The sequence below is a fragment of the Anabas testudineus genome, chromosome 16, assembly GCF_900324465.2.
Source record: "Anabas testudineus chromosome 16, fAnaTes1.2, whole genome shotgun sequence".
Taxonomy (NCBI): Eukaryota; Metazoa; Chordata; class Actinopteri; order Anabantiformes; family Anabantidae; genus Anabas; species Anabas testudineus.
In genome coordinates, this window is record NC_046625.1 from 5182195 (window position 1) to 5203719 (window position 21525).

General features: G+C 41.1%; 1 protein-coding gene across 1 annotated transcript; it reads left to right on the forward strand.

Moving 5' to 3' along the window:
- Nucleotides 1-714: 714 nt before the first annotated feature.
- nr2f5 (nuclear receptor subfamily 2, group F, member 5) lies at nt 715-18619 on the forward strand. Its single transcript, XM_026371190.1, has 4 exons — nt 715-1940; nt 11440-11720; nt 12939-13185; nt 16403-18619. The coding sequence occupies exons 1-4, from the start codon at nt 1574-1576 to the stop codon at nt 16720-16722; spliced, it is 1215 nt and encodes a 404-aa protein (XP_026226975.1). The 5' UTR covers nt 715-1573; the 3' UTR covers nt 16723-18619.
- The last annotated feature ends 2906 nt before the right edge of the window (nt 18620-21525 follow it).

The following is a 21525-nucleotide window of genomic DNA, read 5'->3' on the forward strand; positions in this document are numbered from 1 at the left end:
AATATTTCTCACATGTCATCTTCCATCATCATAAAGTCGTGCGTACTGTGGGCTTCAGTTTGTTTTTGTTTTTTATTTATTGGACTATAACTGGCTTTCACTAAATAATGTCCATATGTACAGAATATCTACATGATTCAACTCAGACTTAAGGTGAACAGAGAAGAAAAAATTAAAACACACGACTGTGTAAACAGCCCTCAGGTGTCAAACTCAAATATTCCATTCTGCACAGTGAAGGTCAAACATCCGGGCGAAATGACAAATAGAAAATACATTCGTGATGAAGTGAGACTGTAAGTTGCTCCCTTTCACCTCAGGGGCCTGAATGTTGATATAAAGGATAAAACTGAGTTAAATCGCGTTTATGTTCCTGCACACAGATTATAAAATCAGCACAGGTTTTATATTAACGATAGAATTATAATAGATGGACACAGAAACTGCACAGGAGTTTTTTCCCCAATGAGACACTAATCTGACCCATTTTCAGCGCTTGTATCACAACAACCGCTCTTGTCAGTCAAACCACCTCTAATCGAGCCTCATCCAATCAGAAATCTCCTTAATTTTTCATCAGAATTTTGGAGCCAATCACAGCCGGTCCTCTATCTCTCATCTATCCCTCTGAGAGGAGGGGTTATAACCTTATTTGGCAGTTATGCCCTTACATGGAGCGCCGCCATGGGGTCAGCCCTACGAGACAGGCTGCTGGTGACACTTTCCCCAAATTGCAGCTTTGACTCTCAGAAACCGGACAGACAGTCGAGGCTTGAAGCGACACACTCGAGCGGCAAACATTAGTCTGCTTCGACTGTTTCTGTTTGAGTTTTCTCTCACGGAGGATATTCAGGCTGTGCGTTTGGGTAAATAAATATCAGGGCGCGCACTGACGTTGTCGCGACCCAACACTACTTCGCGGCGCGCAAGAACAAGAGAAACCAGGATTGCCTTCTTCTCGGGACTTGCGCTTCTCACCGTTTCTAAGAGCTTGCTTGGACTAAACAAATCCCCCAATAACATGAACTGTAATCAGTGTTAAATGTCATTGAAGAGGTGAATTCTTTTTCTCGAGTGGCTCCAAATGCGCGGCTGAGTGTGGGTTGAACTGCAGCGACCGGCTGAGACGCGAAAACCTTGTTGTCAGTATTTGCCCTATTTGAAATTCTAGAGGCAACAGAGAAGGCAGGTAACGTTTTATTTTTACAGTCGACAACCTGACTTGCTGGACTGACTTTTCCATGAGGTTTCACTCCGAAGATCAGCGTGTTTATGGATTGCTGCGCAGCGAGGAGCATCGGGAGTTGTAGGCTACGCTCGTCTGCATCGATCATGTTGATGCCTCGTTGCTGTTGTAAACTTTGATAGATGTTTGTAGAACGGACTCGGTGAAATAGAAAAACTATTTAAATACACAAGCTCAGATAAGCTCAGATTGACCTTTGGAGGAAGTGGGAAGCGCCTTTTTTTGCCCTTCCTCGTTTTTTCTCCCAAGACGTGAAGACGGATCTCTATCACTCAGTCTGACTCTCCTTCTGCGATTTAAACAAAGACCAAAGTGTGTGGGGATAGCATGGCAATGGTAGTAAACCAGTGGCCAGAGAACATTTCTGCAGATCCGGGGTCTCAGCTCCAGATTTGCGGCCAGGAGCCCGGCGGGGCACCGGGGACCCCCAACGGTTCCACCCCGGGGAACGACGCACTTTCCGGGGACAAAATCCCCAACGTGGACTGCATGGTGTGCGGTGACAAGTCCAGTGGGAAGCATTATGGTCAGTTCACCTGCGAGGGATGCAAAAGCTTCTTTAAGCGCTCGGTGAGACGAAACCTCACTTACACCTGCCGGGGGAACCGAGACTGTCCCATCGACCAACACCACCGGAACCAGTGCCAGTACTGCCGACTGAAGAAGTGCCTCAAAGTCGGCATGAGGAGAGAAGGTAAGACCGGAACTGTGTGATGGATGTCAGTGTGAGCCCGTGGCACCACAGACATACGTGTACAAAATGTTTTTCCTGTGCGTAAAGTACGTGAAATAGGCCTATAGATCTAAACAGGCTTAATACATCTGGAGGTGTGTTATATAAACAGCTTTAAAACTGTTTAAAAGTCCTCACATCGACTGGGGGCATCTTTATTTTCATTGCAGTTTCACTTGGTTAAAAAAACATACAAAAACTTTGCAATCAAGTTTAGACAAATAATGAAGATCCCTCGCTTTTTATTAATTTAAGAAGAATCTAGGAAAGAACTAGTTCACACTGACATGTTTTCACTGCTGTGGGGAAAACAGGCTAAATGTGATGTCATATATTTCAAATGGCATGTCAATAATAATGTGCCACTGATAGTTTTGTGTCATGTTACTGTATGTAATGCCTGTTGATCTGAAGGTTGTTCCCTTCTACACTTTTCACCATAGCCTCTGTTGTTATGGGTAAATAATCAGTCACCACCTGCAGAACCACAATGCTTATGTCACATTCATTTAACAGATTTAAACCATTCATCCCTGCGCGCCTTGTTCTGTAAAATCCCTCTTTTGTCCCCATGTTTTAATTACGCTGTTTGCTCACCGACACCCAGAGCTGCTATAAGAGGATGCCGCTACATTTGTTGTATTGTGTTGGATTAACAACGGGTCACTTAGTGCCAAAGAGGAGCAGTGGAAACGTGTTGGCGAGGAGCTCTCCTCTTATTAATTACCGTTCGGCAGGGACAGGCCATTCATAAGAGATGCGAGGGTGCATATTTTACATATTTTAAAATAAGTGGAGCTGAATTTATTTCTCCAAAAGTGTTGTGAAGGCAGCATGAGTGATAAATTCCCGGTTTGTGTTTGTTTATGTAGTCTGGACAGGATTACTGGACGGCGGCCATCACACTTCATTTACAGAGGCTCCTGATTTAGATTCCACTGTTTTTATTAGGCTATTAGAAGGCACTGAGCTCATTTGATTATATGTACAATCTCGTTGGGAATGCCAACAGTAGTAAGGTGCACTACACAAACTATCCCCACACCTGTGAAAACAGGTGAACCACTAGGCAATAAAGCTTTAAACGTGTCGTGAACCAAGTGTCAAACTTCGCTCAGTTTTATTTCCAGTCTCAGAGGACAGGACAGGGTCAGTGCCAGCATCCCGGTGAGTGCTCTTGCTCAAGGACACTCAACCAAGAGATGTTGAAGGACAGTCAATCTTTCCACAACGACTCCGCCGCCCTTTGTTCTCTGTCTGAGCCAAAATGTAAATACAGAGACAGTGGAAATACCCGTCTTTCTTAGAGCCTGAGATGATCCCCCAGGGTTCCCGTTAACGCACTGCTGTGCCTCTATGACTGTGTGTGCGTGTGTGCACTGTACACACACAGACTTACCTCATGTAAAATACCCGCAAGCCACTACGCCTCGGTCATGCTCCTTTCCGTCTGAACGAACCCGAGGAAATCGCCTGACGAGCCGCATGCGTATTTACTGGAAAAATATCCATTTCATGTCTCAGTCGGATAATGCAACTTGAAATGTGAATTTATTTTAAGTTTAAGAAAGATGAAAGACAAATATTTGTTTACATGCAAAGTGTCCAATCTAAGTCGTCTTATTTGGAGATGAAAGTGATCTAAGTTTGGAATTGGCTGCTATTTAGATAATATTATAATGATGCACATTTGGCTACAGACTTAAAAGCAATATGCTGTATTTTATCTACTGAAAAACACTAAACTATCTTTACAACTGGCATAATTCATTTTTTCCCACATATTTTCACCAAATTCCTTGATTGAAGATCATGTTGGGTGACTGAAGTATAAAAGAATGACAATAATCTAAATGATCCCAAAAGGCTGCAAGAAATAATAAATATTTAAAACTCACCAACTACTGACTTGTTGATATTAAGTTATTTTTTTCCAGCACAGGCTTATAGTTAAATGTGGAGCAGGTCAACTCACACTGGCGCAGCTCATCTGTTGGTGCATTTGAGGTCAGCGGGATTAACAACGTCTTTCAATCCGCTTTGTCGGCTGACTTCTGTTTTTCAGTGATCATTTGTCTACTTAGGCCAAGTTTTGTTAAGACACACGCACTCCCCTGCAATTTTAAAAGCCACATTTATAACATCTGGGGGCACTGCAGTAATTTAAAGAGGAGAATTAACTGTAGCTGTGGCGTTAAATGACACACTGAGATCATGATAAATTATAAATAATATAATGTAACTGTAGCTTTGAGTGAATTTCACGAGGCTGTACAAACAGAATCACAAATGCTGTAAATGTAAATATGTATTCAAATATAAATATTCAAACCTACATAGATATTTAAACTAAACATTACAGAACTGCAGTGTAATGTTTAGTTTAAGATATGATTCAGATGAAATATGCATCGACTGTTTCCAGCCTTATTCAGAGGTTACTGAAAAGATGTTGTGAAAGCTAAGTGAAAAGTCTATGATTCATGTGTAAAAATACACATACACAAATCTTAGAGGCCTTGTTACTTACTTTGAGACGCACTTCATCACAGTATATAGGCCATAATGTACTTTATGACTTAAGTGCTGCTGGAAGGACCAACACTTATTTTTATAATTCTTTTTAAGCACAGACTGGTTTTGATTGTAATGAAGTACAGTATAAAGCTGTCAGGCTACCAAATGATTCTGTTTTTGAAGACAGAGAGACTTTAATACTTTAATAGAGTTTAATATCACTATACTAACGCTGCTGCGTGACTTCTCTGTTTAGACTACATGAATATTTAGCTGTCTGAGAAGACATGCAAGTTTCATGAGACGACCACACCGTATTTAGAAGCTCTTCACTTTCAAGTGAGTGTTTCTTTTTGCCCCAAAGGGATGTTTGACCTCTTTCTGTAGACTGTTGTGTTGAACATAATATCATTTGCTGAAGACTTTTATTTGGAACACCTTCCAGCACCATGACAGCAAACATTTCTGACCGAGCCTCAGTGGGAACCAAACCCCTAAAACCTTGGCAACATTAGTGTCATTGTGTCACCATGCAGCTACACAGAATCTCCATTTGTGTCTCTCTGTCAGTGCAGTTTCTAGGCTGAATAGGAAGCAGAGGGGGCAAAGAGAATCATTTTGACAGTTCCTTTGAACTGAAGTGAATGTTTTAATTTTGTAACACAACACAAGGACGAGCTACTGACTTCACAGAGGACAGAAAGACATGTGTAATTGTTTACCGTGCTGATTATTGCATGCACACAATATTATTGTCATCATCTTGTCTGTTGTGTGTTTGTCCCGACTCGTATAACAGGGCATCTTTGTGAACACAACACGTATAGATATGCACAATTACCAGAGTCCGTAGTAAATGTAGTGATAGTAAATAGTCCATCCACTTGTATCACAAGAATCTGTAATACCCACATTCAGCAGGCACAGTGGGAAGGAAGCTGCCTCGCCTGACCCACATTGCACTCTGACAAAATACCAACAGCAGTGGAAAATATAGGTCAACCAAAACTAAAACATTAATAACAGACAGGCTGAAGTCAAAGTCCAAATTTGTGAACTGGACAGGGACTCTTCAGTGGGTGAATGCTCATCTGGAGCTAAAGTCTCACAGACAGGGTGTATTGACTAATCTATACACCACAGAGGGTGTGTAACAGGGGACAATTTAACACCAAAGCTCTGTAGGCTGGCCTATCTTGGCTCTAAAAACCTTTACCATTACATCCAAGTAATTTAGCTATTGACAAATTCAAATACTTAACCCCTGTCACCACACTCATGGTCATTATCAGAGGTCTATTAGAGGAAAATGGCTCCCATTCACATATTGTTCAGAACTGGCCAGCCTCCATTAAAGTGATACACTGAAGCCTGATGACGTTGTCCCCAAGGGTAACTTTAATATCACACAAAGACACATGGGAGAATATGAATGATGCTGTTTTTTAATGCTTCTGGACACATCAAGGTGAAGAGTTTCATGCTGCAGTTTAATACACTGTGACCTCTGCTTTTCTTTTCTGCATCACTAATGTGACAAAAGTAAACGCAATCTGACCTTCTCAGGTGCACTCAGTCAATAACTCTAACATACTGACTGTTTTGCCTGTGAGTTAAGCAGGCTAACCTGTTTTTGTGTGTCCCTTGGGTCTCTTGTAATAACACACACAGCCGAGAAGGGGCTACACAATGTGTCAGTTACTGTCAACATTATTTAATCCTCAACAGCGCTTCTCCTTCAGTTTCGCACACATTCATTCTCTAATGTAGCGCGGAGGGGGAATCTGTGCATTTATATTCCAGCCATTTAGCTGATGATCTTATGTGGCGTAGAAAAAGCCACAGAGAAGACGTCATGATGCAGTGAATTTTTATTTGTTCCCAGTTAGAATCATCAAATGCAACTGGCTTTCTAATAAATTCTGGCTTCTCTGTATTTGACTGACCATTTAGGGGACTAGTCCTTTAAATGTATTTCCCATTGTATTGCTCTGTTGTGTACTGTATTAGTAGCTGATAATGACACTAACTGAAAAATTACCATTAAAACCAGACGGCTAAGAGCTATTAAAAAAATATGCACAGCCCGATTATAAATATCTTCTCCTCCTCCTTGGACAGTGGAGGGTTGGGAGATGTAAGTGGAAATGAGGATATAGTGTGAATCTGAGTCACTTAGTTGGGGTGAATTAGGTTTACTAATTAATTCAGCAACTGCCTCATCAAAGACTGAGAGACAGACTGAGGCAACTGCATCCGCACAGCCGAAGCGACCAAACTTCCTCACGCAAAGCTCCTCTGCCCTCCACGTCTCTGTCTTTCTCTGTCTGCGTCATCGTTTTGCCTCCCGCTCCGGCGCTGCCTCCGGTTTTTTCAGTAAAAACTCTCGTTCTGTTGTGTCTCTCACATTCACTGCATACCTCTGCTCTCTCATGTTTGACACACAGCCTCTCTGGACGTAGATGGTCGATGAAGTGTAGTTGACAGGTAACAGTGCTGGACAAATATCTAATCTGTTTTGTTCTGTCTCTCTCTGATTGCTTTGCAGTACACACACAGTATCAGTTGTAGCAAGTTTAGAAAGACAATAATAAAGTTAATATGGTAGAAAATAACCTGTTTACACTTCTAACAGATACAGTGCAGATGTGAAGGGTCATTAACTTTCATTAAGGGTTATTTCCAAATTTCACTCTCTTTAAGCTGTTGTCTTTATCGCCTGCAACTCCCCCCTATTTGTGAACCTTGTCTATCTACTGTTTGTAGACCTTGTTGCTGAGGGAATAAACACAGTGAAGTTGTGGGCTGGAAAAGCACATGGAACTGAGACCCTTAAATGCTTTAAAACTGAGGGATCTTTCAGAGAGCTGCGTTTTTGTAGCCATTTGATCCACTGTTAATGTCAAAGTATTTATCACAGTAGCTTTATGGGGAACCATTTTACAATGAGTGGGTAGGAAATGTTTTTTTATATAAAACAAACAAGAGAAGAACTTGGTGTTGCATGAATGTGTGCTCATGCACAATAAGAAACACAGAGTGGGTCATGCACTGAGGGACGTACCTAAAGTCCACAGTAGCTGCTTTCAACAGAAATGATCTGAATACAAACCATGCTAACCATGCAAACTTCCTCACTTTAATTTCCTTGTTTTTTAAAAACAAACAAACAATGTTAGGCACAATGACTAAACACACTAACAAAAAAGAAAATACAGCTGCACAAAGGCCGCTGTTTTAAAAATTCAGGCTTCCCAGAGCAATGGGACCTTAGCAAAGTTGTTTCCAGGTATTCAAACTCTGATAATGATTTCCCTAACTTTTCTACTCAGTATCATCTCTATGTTTGCCAGGCTCTTTCTCTTTATCTCTAACCCTCTCCTGGTTTACACATTAGCTCCTCTCTGCTCCTATCTGACTCTCTTTGTACTGCTGCAGAGCACTGACCTGCACGTCAAAGTTCAGGGCCAAATTAAAACTACAAGAGCCACAAGGATATTATCTGAGTGTCACCTCACACACTGCCCTCTGAACTGGATCACAACCTTGTACAGTACATACACACACACACACAGACAGAATAACTATATCTCTCCTCTACCTTCGCAGGGTTTTTAGCAGATAAAATGAAGATATAAGCACATATTTGCATGCACATTCACTGGAGTTGTGGTGCTATGTGACGTGGAGACACAGGTTCACACAGGGTAACATGTTTATTTTTCACTTGCCAGCGGAAGATTTAGAAATGGAAAAGCTACTTATTAAATGCAACTATTAGTCTGAGCCAAATCTATAATGCGTCTGTGTTGCCCGGCACCGTGACCTTTTAGTCCAAATGTTGATAGGCCTTAATTGTATTTAGCTGCTGTAATTCCACTAACAGTCTGACCCAGAGGCTAATCCAGGGCAGCCAGGCAGCGAACCGTGCACCCTGCCAGCTGCCATTTGCTGAAGTGGCATTTTAAAAGTCGCAGCTGAAATGTCCCATGGTACCTCTGTTTGCATGTGCTTTTCTCCACTCCCTTGTTCTCATGTCCTCATTTCATGCCCTACCTAAACAGGATGCTGTTTTTTTTGGGTTTTAAGGATAAACACATAGGTTGTCTTTTGGTGCATCTTGTGTAAAAATATTATCATAGACACCCAATGTGGTTTTATTTACCCACCCCACCTTTTATTCCTTAGTTTTTATCCTTACACATCTGTTTCTCTTTGTGGATTTTCGTTCTTTTGCCTTCCACCTTGTCACTTACCTCTCTCTGTCTACACTCTTGTGTTCCTTTCTACTCCTTTGGTCCTTTCTAAGTCACCCCGCTCTCCCCTTTGTTTCTCTCTGTTAGTCAGTGTTGCTAGCAGCTGTATGTGAGGAAAAACAGAGAGCAATGTGTCTCAGTCAGACGTACTCAAGTGCTCGGCCTCTCAGCCATGAGTGACCCCCAGAATGAGCCTTTTGAAAAGTCAAGTGGATCAAGTAGATTTGCCACCATCTGCAGGATTAACCACTAATCAATATGAGAGCAGATTAATAGTGGTGAATTTATAAATCAGCAACATGAGAGGCAGCAGGGTCCCTACAGGTTGTGGATTGTTGGAATGTCATTGAATGTTGTTGGTTTTGATCCAGTTTCTATACAGGTCAAGGACATTTGTCTTACAGTTTGTTCACCACATCAATGAGAAGACCAAAACTAGCTAAAACCAGGTTATTCCCTTCTGTAGAATATTTTTTTGTTGAAATACATTAACAAGCTACGACAGGACGACAGTTTTGGGTCATGGAAGTTCTCCGATTTAGATATACTCAGTCAGGGAAGAGTCTTTCGGGACTCTTCTCCCAAAGGAAAATGACAGAATGAGTTGTTTCAGCCCAACATGGCATCTGTTTATCTTCAAGGGGCAAAGCCCTCTAGTGGCTATAGTAATTGTGAATGTTGTGTGTCATGACAAAGTAGGAAGTCACATGTAGGGAGTATGTCAGGAACAACCAACAAACACATGGTTATTGATGTAACCACAGCGATAAAGGTCTTGTAAGCTTTACCGAGTACTTACTTTACCCAAACATGCTCCTTCTCTAACTCTAACCAAGGTGCTTCTGTGCCTAAACTTACCCAAACCTTAACCTTAGTGTTGTCATATCAGCAGAGTGGTTTATTGTGTCAATAGTCATTTGTAACGGTTTTTGAAATTTATGTCCGTGCTGATGGGGGCATCAGATTAGAAAACACTTCTCTGTGTCATTCTAAAGGGCAGTTTAATTTGGATTTGGGTTTTGAGTCTTTCAAAAACTTGCAATACAATAATTTCTCTGCACAGCACTGTGTCACTCATGAGACTTCAGAATGAAGTGATCTTATTTGACCTAATCATCCTTGTGGATATTGGACTGCTCTCACCCCAGCTGCTCAGAGTGGTATTTTATTTTCCTTCATTTGTGAAATACAGCACAGACAGACACATGTGGCTAACTGGACAGGTGTCCTTTGCAACGCAAGACGAGAGCTGCTGGAGTGTGAGTGACAAGGAATGTCCCATTGTGCAATGTTGTCTTTGTCACAGGCAACACCTCTTCATTGCTCAGCCCTGCGCTGTTTGCCAAAGGAGACCACATTCTTTTCCCAGAACAGGGGTTGACACGAGTTCACAGCAAAAACTAGCAGTTTGAGGTCACCACCTTTTGTGCAGAGGTATTTTTTTACACAGTGGAAGGACTAGAATTAAAGGCATTTTTATAACTCTCCTGAGTGATTTGACCTATCATTTTTTTAGACACGCCACAGTGCTTTCAATTGACACAGCTGCTGTGTTTGAGGTGACAGGTGATGCAGAGTTGAAGAGCATTTTCCAAACCCCTCCTTCTCTATTTTTTTTCACGCCTCTCTTTACCCCCTACTTCCATCTCTCTGTTTATGTAATCCACCGCTCTCCATCTGAAACTACAGACTATATTCAGACATTCAGGCTCTGCACACCTTTTCACGCTTTCCTTGCCCTCTCACTGCCCCTAATCTCCCTTTTTCAACTTATCACCTCTCCCACTTTCCTTCTCCATCTTATCTTGCCATTTCACCCTTTTACCTAAATTTTCTCCTCACATGTGACCCCTCTTTGCATTTTCATTGCCTCTCTCTCCCCTTTTCCCCCTCACTCTGTGTAACAGTAGATGGAGTTATTAGTCAGACAGTGGGGATGACTGAACAGGTGTTTTCCAAATGGGCCTTTGAGCACTCGCCGCATCATCATTGGCCCACATGAGGGGGTTGTGCATTTGTGTGTGTGTGTATACGAGAGCTTGGCCTCTGTGTGCCCTTATTGCTTCAGGCTAAGCCATTTGCCAGTAGAGGGAGGGGGGGAGATGTTACCATATGCATTCATGTGTGTATGCATATGTGAGTGCCTGACATATGTAGGTGTGAAGAACTGTTATATCTTTACCAGCTGCTGCTTGTCATTACTCATTGATGCACAACAGCAGTGTAGAATGGCCTTGAACTGGCCACTTTCCACCCCTCCACTGAAAAGACGGGTGCTGACATATTTAGGAGTCAGAAAAATGTTCCCCTCTCTAAAATGTTTTCGCCCTTCAACCCCATTCTGCAGGATACCCCCCACCCAACACATTCGACATGCCCAATTTGTTTCTTTTTTCGTTCCTTGTCTCCCGTGCATTCTGTTTCTCCTGCAAGCTTTAAGGTTTCACTTGACTTTTCATGGAGGGTGAGCTGGGGCCATTACAATGTTAACTAGGTTCAGGTGGATACTGGTATAGTCTGCTCACTGATGTCAGATATTAACTGATATGACTGATGTTTACTACCTGCTAAAAGTTGTAAGATAAAGGCAAATGCAAAGAGAGAAAGGATAAAAATACATATTTATAAATCAAACTTCTGATTTATGTGCCTGTTTTCTCATTTTCATCTTTCTCGTTTTCAATCAGCTGTACAACGAGGGCGTACATCAAACTCCCAGGCCAGCCCAGGACAGTACCTGACCAATGGCACAGATCCGTACAATGGCCAGCCCTATCTATCCGGCTTCATCTCTCTGCTGCTGCGTGCTGAGCCCTATCCCACGTCTCGCTATGGGTCCCAGTGCATGCAGGGGAACAACCTGATGGGTATTGAGAACATATGTGAGTTGGCAGCCAGGCTGCTGTTCAGTGCTGTTGAGTGGGCCAAGAACATCCCCTTCTTCCCTGACCTGCAGCTCATGGATCAGGTGAGTTGGCCACTTTGGTGATTTACTAGACCAAAAGCCAGTCCTTTGTTCCAGTAGACCCAGCCTAATTTTCTTTTTCTCCATTGTTAATCATCACTTAGTGGCATATATACAGACATCTTATGTGGGTAGAAACATCCACTCAGGACATTCATTATTGATAGACCTGACCAATCCTGCAAATGTAGATTTATACCAGGTGTAAAGTATTTGGCACAGAGCGATTGCCTGACTTATAAATATTCACATGCACCTTGGGCAAATATGTCATGCTATAGCTGCATCATATTAATATATCATTAATATACCTATATGTCATGTTGACATATAGAAGATCATCTGTCTATTCTCTTTCTGTAAGTCATTTGTGGTCACAGCATTGTGTAACACCTTTGCCATTAGGCATTTACATAAATTTGTCAACCCATGCCAGAGTATATATTACGCTTCCATATTATTTCTAAAAGGAATATATTTCTTTTTCCTCCCATAACACATGCTGTTGAATACTCATGTAGTTTCTTTAACATTTAAGCTAACAATAAAAGCTTTCTCACATTGGTTCTCCCCTTAAACAGTTTTACGACGATAATGATGATGATGATGATGAAATACTTTATTGATCCCCTTGAAATTTTGGAGAGGTTTTTGACAGGTCATCGCTGTTATCTAGTTTATGTATTCTTCCTTCTTCCCTCAGTGGATGAATACATTACCTGGATGAATTTGTGAATGAATGAAGCTCCCATCCTGTGTAGTTTGCATGCGCACTTATAATGCATAATTATAATAATCATAATGCAACACAGTTCTGGCCATTGTCAAAGGTGGTTTGCATTATTGGATATGTTAGGTATTTTGTGTACTTTAACACCTAGAATTAATGTGCACGTGTTGCTATATGATTACTGTTGACGATCACGTCAATGTCAGGCATAAATGCAGTCATGAGCATAGAGGCCTCATCATATTATATGCATTTTATAAATGTAAACAATGTAGACACCTCCATTATTTGTAATGCATTGTTTGTCCTCACAACTTAATTTATGAATAAAAGTCAAATATTGCTTTACAATAGAAATCGAGACGTGCTGACCAAACAACATTTAAATTGAATTTATTGGCCTGCTGACAAAACTAAATGCATTATAAACGTCATGGAGGAGTTTATCATTTTCTTGCTTGAAATAACTCCTCCAAATTATCTAATTCCAGGTGGCACTGTTACGCATGTCATGGAGTGAACTCTTTGTTCTCAACGCCGCCCAGTGCTCTATGCCTCTTCACGTGGCCCCTCTCTTGGCAGCAGCCGGCCTGCACGCTTCACCGATGTCAGCAGAGCGTGTGGTGGCCTTCATGGACCACATCCGTGTTTTCCAAGAGCAGGTTGAGAAGCTTAAAGCCCTGCAGGTTGACACAGCTGAATACTCCTGCCTCAAGTCCATTGTTCTCTTCACATCTGGTGAGTTTGACGTTAAAACAAGATGCTAACTGTAGGTGGAAGATAATCAAAGTAAAAAAAAAGAGATTGATTTCATTTAAAAGTGACAACACTTTACATAATCTTACGTATATCCCATTTATGTTACTGTATTATATAGGCGATCAATTAATAGAAAAATAATTTTAAACAAATTAAACCTGCAGTTCTGTGCAATTTGACATAATAAATCAAATGCAAGACTCCAGAAAGGCTCAAAAGTGAAGCAGTTGTACTTTGCTCTTCACTGTTAAGATTACTGTATCTCAAGTTGGTGTGTACTTCAGCTAAGAGAAGAAAAGAGGTTTAAGATATGCCAGTTATTAATTTCTTTCCTTTGCAAAAACTCAGACTCGCAGAATTACGAAGTAGATTCTGGCAAAAAGTGAGTTACAAGCAAACAGGTGAGGAAATTTTTTTGGCTCAGTAACATTCAGTTAATCTGTTTATTATTTATTGTCAACATGAACACCACCATGGATGCTGTCCAATAAACTAAAAGGGTGCAGCAGACTAAAATAACACTAAAATGTATCACTTAGTAATCATTTAATTTGAGCAAATGGAAAGTAAATAAAATCCCTTTATTAATCAAGGAAACACACTGATTTGATTTTACACACTCACAGACTTTGACTCTATTAGCCCACAACTGTTTTACTTCCACTGAGCCTGACCAAGAGGTGACCTTTAATGCTGCAGCACATATTGTCTCCATATAGAAATGCTGCTCCAACAGTCCTCCCTCTCCATGTATTTCACAGTAATTTGATCATTTACTGTAGTCACTTTTCTATAGTTAATAGTTAATAGTTAAGTTAATAATCATACTATTTTTCTTTTACCCTTATCTTTCATTTTTTATTATGACTTCTCTTTCAAATTTGGATGACAGCATCTTTAAACAGCCGTAAAGTTATTATATATCTTTATTTACATTATACCTACTTCATATATAGATAGATCCATTATTTATATAAACATGTTATCTGGAACCTCATTCCTTAATAATGAGGAAGCAATTAACATTCCCTCTATCTTTTGATGTGATGTTAATATTTTACCACTTTCTTAACTCAGTATAGTTATCTTTAAGCTAGCAAATATGTGGCTGTTTGTACCCAAAGCTTTAAAAAAAAAAACACAAAATGGGAAACTTGAGGCTGTCCCCCTCTTCGTTTTTGCATTCAAGTTTAAATCAAAATATGATGGTTTTAACATCTTGAGGAAACCCGTATGACAGGCATTGTTTTGATATTGCTCATACACAAACCCCGTTGAGGTTTATCTCAACAGTCACTAGGCTCCAATGCCAGCCAAAATACTGTCACATCTGGGATACTTCACTGAGAGATCATGCTTTGTGACCCGGGGGAAACGGCTAGTGAAGGAGCCAACACTGAGATGTTTTTGTTCATATTATTTGTTGCGTTTTCTCAGTTTTTTCTGTTCCATGACTTGTCAGCTTCGCTATGCATGTATGTGTAGCATGTCTCTTCCATGTATGTGGGTGGCTGTAGATCCAGCTCTCCCTTCTCTTCCCTGCTTTCATCAGCCATCTCAGCTTCATGATCCTATCTATTATTGAAACCAGTCAGTCACCCCTCCTCCTTGCGCTCCCTAAACCCAGTCCCGGCCCTGGGACCCCTGCCCCCACCACGGGAGTTGAATTATGTATGTTAGGTTCAGTGAGACGAGGGATTCGCCACAGCCTCAGCCGTGACCTACATAACCCCTGTAGCCCTGAGCATCCCATGTGACTTCCCTGTATGCGTGCAGATATACCAACATGTACACTCATGCAAAAACTGCACATCTTGCCAAAAAAATCCCGAAGACCTTTATTTAAACATGCAGATATTAACAACAACTTGAATGTAATGTATGCAGACATGCACACACGCACACAGACCCATTAATAAACCTGACTCTTGCAGATCTGGTACGATGAACTAACAAGCTCAGACAAACACCAATCGTCCCCACCTCCCTCTGAGTCCCCTCCCTCTGCTCCCCCTGTGAAGCCCATTCCCATCAAGCCACATCAGAGAATGGGCATCTCGGTCCTGCCACCCGGATCCCTCACCCCAAGTGACCTGGTGTGTGCCCAAGAATCAGACAAAAGAACATGGCGCTTGGCGTGGAAGGACGCCCACAGAGCTGTCGCTTCGGCACGCGAAGTGGTTTCAGTCACATAGACAGCTTTGCTAATCCCAACTAGGCAGTGACTGCCTTGTCACGCAGGACCCAAAATGGCGGTCCAACAAGAATTTGTAGGGAAATACAATCGAAGAGGGGGGCAGTTATTCACCCAGAAATATGAGAATAGTGACTGCTGTGGGGGAAGGAGTTGACACGCTCGATGAAAATATGAGGTAAATTAAATTTTTCTGAGACCCACCAGGTCAGGAGTTACACAGGGGGCAGATCAAAGTGTGAGATGACAAAGGGGACTAACGATCCAAGGTGACAGGTTAAAACCTATGGGCCAGCACTTTTAAAATAAAAGACAGAGCTTGAAAAGAAATTGCCCTCATCGAAAACCTGTCATCTAAATGAGGGTTCACTCAGAGGCCGGAGTCAAAGAGCGCTCCCACTTAGTGTACAGTACTGTATGTGGCGGAGTACAGTAAAATGTGTCTTTGTTTTGAGTTCACACATATCTGACCTCCTTTGCTAAATCCCCTGTGTTCTCCTCTGCACACAGAGGGTGCGAAAAGTATCTCACAGTGTTACACACTCTCTCAGTTGTGTGAGACTCTTGCCAAGGCAGGAGCTGGCAAGAGGGGAGGTGTGAGGAGGTGGAAGGCAGAACTTGACCTCCAGCTGTGGGGGAAAGGGAAAATTCAAATGTGGTGTGAACACAGATCACAGGGGTGTAGCAGATATGAATCTCTGCAGGGACCAAGTCAATTTCCTTAAGTTTGAGCAAGATTTCTCTGGCTACCCCTCTGAGCCATCATGCTCATTTATCTCATTCAATCACTTAATTAGATTAAGTACAATATCAGGCCAAGTCTTTAGACTGGGCCACCCACATTTAGTGTTCAAGATATCTAATTTTGAAGTCTGGCTAAAAATTCTTCTTTATGCTTATTAAATTATGTAATGTCTGACTGAGAACATAACGTAATAACAGATGTGAGACACTGAGAAGATTTGTATGATCCACTGATAAATCTCTCTTCCTTCTTTCTAGATGCAATGGGGCTGTCAGATGTCGCCCACGTGGAGAGCATCCAGGAGAAGTCTCAGTGCGCCCTGGAGGAGTACGTAAGGAACCAATATCCAAGTCAGCCAAACCGCTTTGGACGCCTCCTCCTGCGCCTGCCGTCCCTCCGCATTGTGTCCTCTCCCGTCATTGAGCAGCTGTTTTTCGTGCGCCTGGTAGGCAAGACACCCATAGAGACATTACTCCGTGACATGTTGCTCTCGGGTTCTAGTTACAACTGGCCCTACATGCCTACTGTGCAGCGTGAGCGGCCCATTTCCCTCCACTACAACGAGAATGGCCCATGAGGTGGACGGTCCAGTAAAGGAGAACATGTGGGAGAAATTCAGGCTGAACGTCCACCTGGCTATTCATCCATCCATACTTCCTTCCCTTCATTCTCTGCGTTCAACTTCTCAGCTTTCCCAGAGGAAGCAGCTCCCTCACCATTCCGCTCACAAAACCAGACCAGAAAATCCATGCCATTTTCACAAGCAAGCCAATCACCGTTGCAGAAAGTTGGTGGCCCGTTGCAGACCGTGTAGTCTACATTTGAGATGTGGCATGAGATGGACAGTTTGGTAGAACGGGTTATTGCACAGTTCACCAGCAGGTCTGTTGGACTCCAGATGTCAGTCTCAAACCCCATTCAAACAGGGGCAACAAATGATAAAACATTTGCTTCATTGTTGGTGCTCTGCCTACACTTACAGAGACTGTGTACAAGCACCCCAATATGGCAATTAGTGAGCAAGGGCTTTGCCAGTGGGACTCTACATCCAAGAGCACAAGGCCTGTTGTACATTTACTAAGATTTGAAAAGAAAACCAGAAGCCATTAAAAAAAAGAGATATGCCAAAATGTCTGGGACTTTTGCAGAGGACATGTTTTATTGTTTGTTTGTATTAGCACTGTTTATATGGAGAAAAAAAACTCATGATTGTGTCCATATGTACAGTATATAATTAATTCATAGGCATCTATAGCATATTGGGTTCAAAAGCTCAGGTTCAAAGGGCGGATAGACAGATAGACAGAAATGCCAATATCAGTACATGTACAAAAAGGCAAACCAGCAACATTTCCTCTTATCAGCAGTCTTTGCCAAAGCGGAGAAATGAATATCGTTTGGATTATTTTTGTGGTAGTGTTGGTGATGAAAATTTAATGTTTGGTTTGTCTGTAATTTGACTATATACTTGTTTTGGAGTCTCAGGGGAAGAGATGGAATTTGTAAAAAACAAAAAAACAAAACAAATAAAAGCGTAGGCACTTGCAATGTAAACTAGTCAGAACCTACACTTGTAAAATCACAGCACTGGTAGATTCTTGCTACCCTAACGCCATTTGATCAATTTACCTTTTTACTTATTCAAAAAGCCAATTATAACTCCTGACATCATGCTATTACAGGAGTGACACCCACCTCATCCTTAATATTGTTTTTTTAGTCACAACTGTCAATATTGGAGCTTTTGGACGGGGGCGGGGGGTGGGGGGCATTTTACAAAAATAGCTGTACTTGCCTTAGAACAAAGATTTTGTCACTGAGCATTTATCTTATGACTGTGCCATAATCTCTCGTTACCTGTTATAACAGGTATTATGTCCTGTCAGGAGGGGAAATGAACTCACATGATGTAAAAACTGATAATGTGAACATAAAAACACAGAAAGGTGTTGCGTAATACAGATTTTGTTTGTAATGCATCAACTTCCAATGAGAACAGACATTTCTGTATATAACATAAGTAGCACTTTCATTTTTTTAGACCTCATGCAAGTTCTTTTCTGCTTCCTGATGATATTGTCATGTAGGGAAAACCCCCAACTCATGTCATTTGAGCTTATCGTACTGATACCATAGAAAAGTGTATCACTAATCTCTGAAAACCTCAGTCTATGTTACAATATTATTCTAGTTGGACTTATGACTGTGACTTAGCTTAGAACTATTTTAAGATGTTTTTTCTTCTCCTTGATGAAAGCAAGTTTGTTTTGACAACCTGTCTCACATTTCCAACATGGCACGGTGGTATCAACATCAAGTATTGGCAATGGAAAAGCCGCCTGGGACCTTAGAAAGCTGTTTGTTTATGATTGAATTCACGTAAAGTTTTTCTAAGTTTGTTTTTATCCCCTTTTTTTTGTTTGGAAATACGGATTATCAATTAATTGAAATAAACCCTGTTGTTCACAGCTTCAGAGTGTTTTGTTATCTTTTACTGTCATGCAGTGCCTGTATTAAGACGGTAAAACAGTACAGTGACTTAGTTTGGCCACTGGATTCACCAACAGCATCATCTGGTAAAAATCGTTTTTAGTATTTTTAGCATTTATACAGAAAACAAGAAAAAACTTACAGTTCAGTAATTATATTTAAAAGCAAAAATAATTTAAGTTGTGAATTGATTCACTGTCAGATTGAATTTGTTGATAATTCAAACAGCATTTTTCTATGGGGAAAATTAATGAGCTTTTTATGCCCAAATTAGTTTATTTCTAATTCTCTCTCAAACCCTCCCTGCCTTATAAAAGCCCATGGTGTTTCAAACTCCGCTTTCCTAGTTCCCAATCAAGGCTTTCTGCTATGAATTTATAGTTTTTAAAGCCAAACTAAGATAATTCAAGTTATTACTCTGATATTTACAAGCTCAATCCAGAGTGGCTGAAGAAATCATACACCTCATGCTGTAGGTTGAGTAGTACTCAGAATAAAATCAAATCAGTGGAATGTCACTTTAAAACATCTGTTTGTATGGACAAAGATAGAGTAGTATATCTGTATAATAAAAAAAACTGATGCACTGATCACTGTTGTTCTTCTTACTCTGCTTGACTCTATCTATATCTGCATCTCTATTCAGTCATAGCAGAATATTTCTAAATTCTATCTACTGAAAACATAAAACACTTCCCCCTCAGATTGTTAAATAATTCTTCTGTTCACTATCTCTGTCCAAAGAGCACTTTGATTCACAAAGAGACACATACTCATGTGCCAATCATTACTCTGAACCAATCAATGATTTTAAACCTAGGGTTTTATCTGCACCCACTGAGATGTAACACAAATGTTGATAAAGACCTGCCTAGTGTGTGACAGAGGGTAAACAAACACCATGTCCCAGTACGTATGTATGTCTGTGACACAAAGAGAAGGAGAGAGAGAGAACACACATGGTCTTTGACCTCTGGGTTCAAGGTGTGTCACTAGGCACATGTATGTGTGTGTGTGGCTGTGTGTTGAGGTTTGAGTAAATATAGTTGCTGGTAACTCTCAATGTTAACCATCAGATTGAGAGCCAAAGAAAGTCAGAGAAGTACATGAGTACAGGTCCACGCTTGAAACCTTTAAACGTGATGTCAAGTTGGCTCCTTTACGCCACACATACACAGAAACACACACACACACTCCCACCACATGGTAACCTTGTGCCCTTTAAACCCAACCTTCTCTCCTCCACATACCTCCCCCTTATCCTAACCGCCCACCACCTTCTTGCCTACCACCCTAGCCCATATATGTGTGTGTGTGTGTGTGTGTGTGTGTGTGTAACCGATTGACTTATGCCTTCATTTCAGAGCTGTCACTCCTGGCCAAACACCATGACCCCTCAACCTCCATTTTGGAGGCACACGTTTTTTTCTTTCCTCCACTACATGAATATAAAAAACACATGTGGCCCAAAGGTGTACGTGTTTGTGTGTGTGTGTGTGTGTGTGTGAGCATGTTTATGTGTACAGGTAAATCAAACTGACATAGCTCCTTTGAATGGCAGGAGCTGAATTACTTTTGCACTTCAATTTTACACACCTGCCATTTATGGCAAACACTGGGCTCAGCATAAACCATAAAAGCAAAATACGTTGCTTCAAGATTCAAATCAAAGCCAGTAAATAGCACAAGCCGCAGAACCAGGTGCAGCATTTACAGGCCATTTCTTTGTGGCTAAATTACTTCACATATTACACATACAGTATTATTGTATATCTACATAATATGTGTGGATTTAGTGCTTGTTTAGAAAGACTTATCTGGATACTGCTCATGCTTCTCTACAATTCAGTTGTTATCATAGGAAGTCTGTCTGGCCCACTATAAAATATGATGATCAGTGCCTTCTTAGTTTATAGTAATTTAGTTCTGTTTTTTAGTTTTATTGTTTTTGTTTTGTAAAGCATCTTTAAATGTGAAGTTGTTTAAAAAATAAATATAATGCATTTATTATTATTAAAACAAGATTTCATTTATTTAATTACATTTTAAGTGTTAATGGTGACAGAAAATTTCAGTGAAAAGTTGTTTAAACTTATATAGAAAATTAAATTATTTGTCTGTCAAATAAGTACAAACAACAATGTCCTTATAAAGTACCAGCATACCTATATATAACTTTATTATAAAACCTATGATAAAGAGTACGTTTCTAAATCCAAATTACTCATTTTGACATTTGATCTGTGAAAGTCAGTAAGATGCAGTGTAAGATGCACACATTTGCACATGCATGAAACAAGGCGTCCATCTGAACCGTCTCGGCGGCCATACCAATCAGATCCCAGCGAGAGGTCGAGATGACAAACACAATAAAGCAGCAGATTCATCACCCTGTGTGCTCTGACAGTAATTGTCCTGGGTCCATGTCATGGTCCCTCTGTTAAAAATACAAGGGATGCTCCTTTGACAGAGATGACATCGGCGCCAGTCACATGCATTTAAACCAGACACCTCCGCTATTTGTTATGACACACTTTCAATTTAGCAAAAGGGCCCCACTGAAGATGAACAGTGCCCTATGTGGGAGGAGGAAGGTCTGCTGTGAGTGTAATTTAGACTTGGATAAAGGAGGTGAGACATGTGGAGTGATTTTGTTTAATAAAAAGGCGTGTTTTGTCTTGTTGCTGAATGTGAATGTTAGGAGTACAAGGGCGAGCTAGACATCCATCTCTGGGGAATACAGCAGCTCAGATCGATAGGTGGGACGTCAGATTGAATTGAGGTCACTCTTTGTCTCCCCCAAAGAGGTCCTGCTCACTGGCTTGCCATCAAAATGCAGTGGGGTATTAAGTGAAGAGGAGGGGGATGAGGCTGGACAGCTGTATCCGTG

Excerpts from the sequence above, each read along its gene's own strand:
- nr2f5 (XM_026371190.1), top strand. The coding sequence starts at position 1,574 with ATGGCAATGGTAGTAAACCAGTGGCCAGAGAACATTTCTGCAGATCCG. Across the intron at positions 11,721-12,938 it reads ACCTGCAGCTCATGGATCAG|GTGGCACTGTTACGCATGTC; the intron begins GTGAGTTGGCCA and ends ATCTAATTCCAG. Across the intron at positions 13,186-16,402 it reads CATTGTTCTCTTCACATCTG|ATGCAATGGGGCTGTCAGAT; the intron begins GTGAGTTTGACG and ends CCTTCTTTCTAG.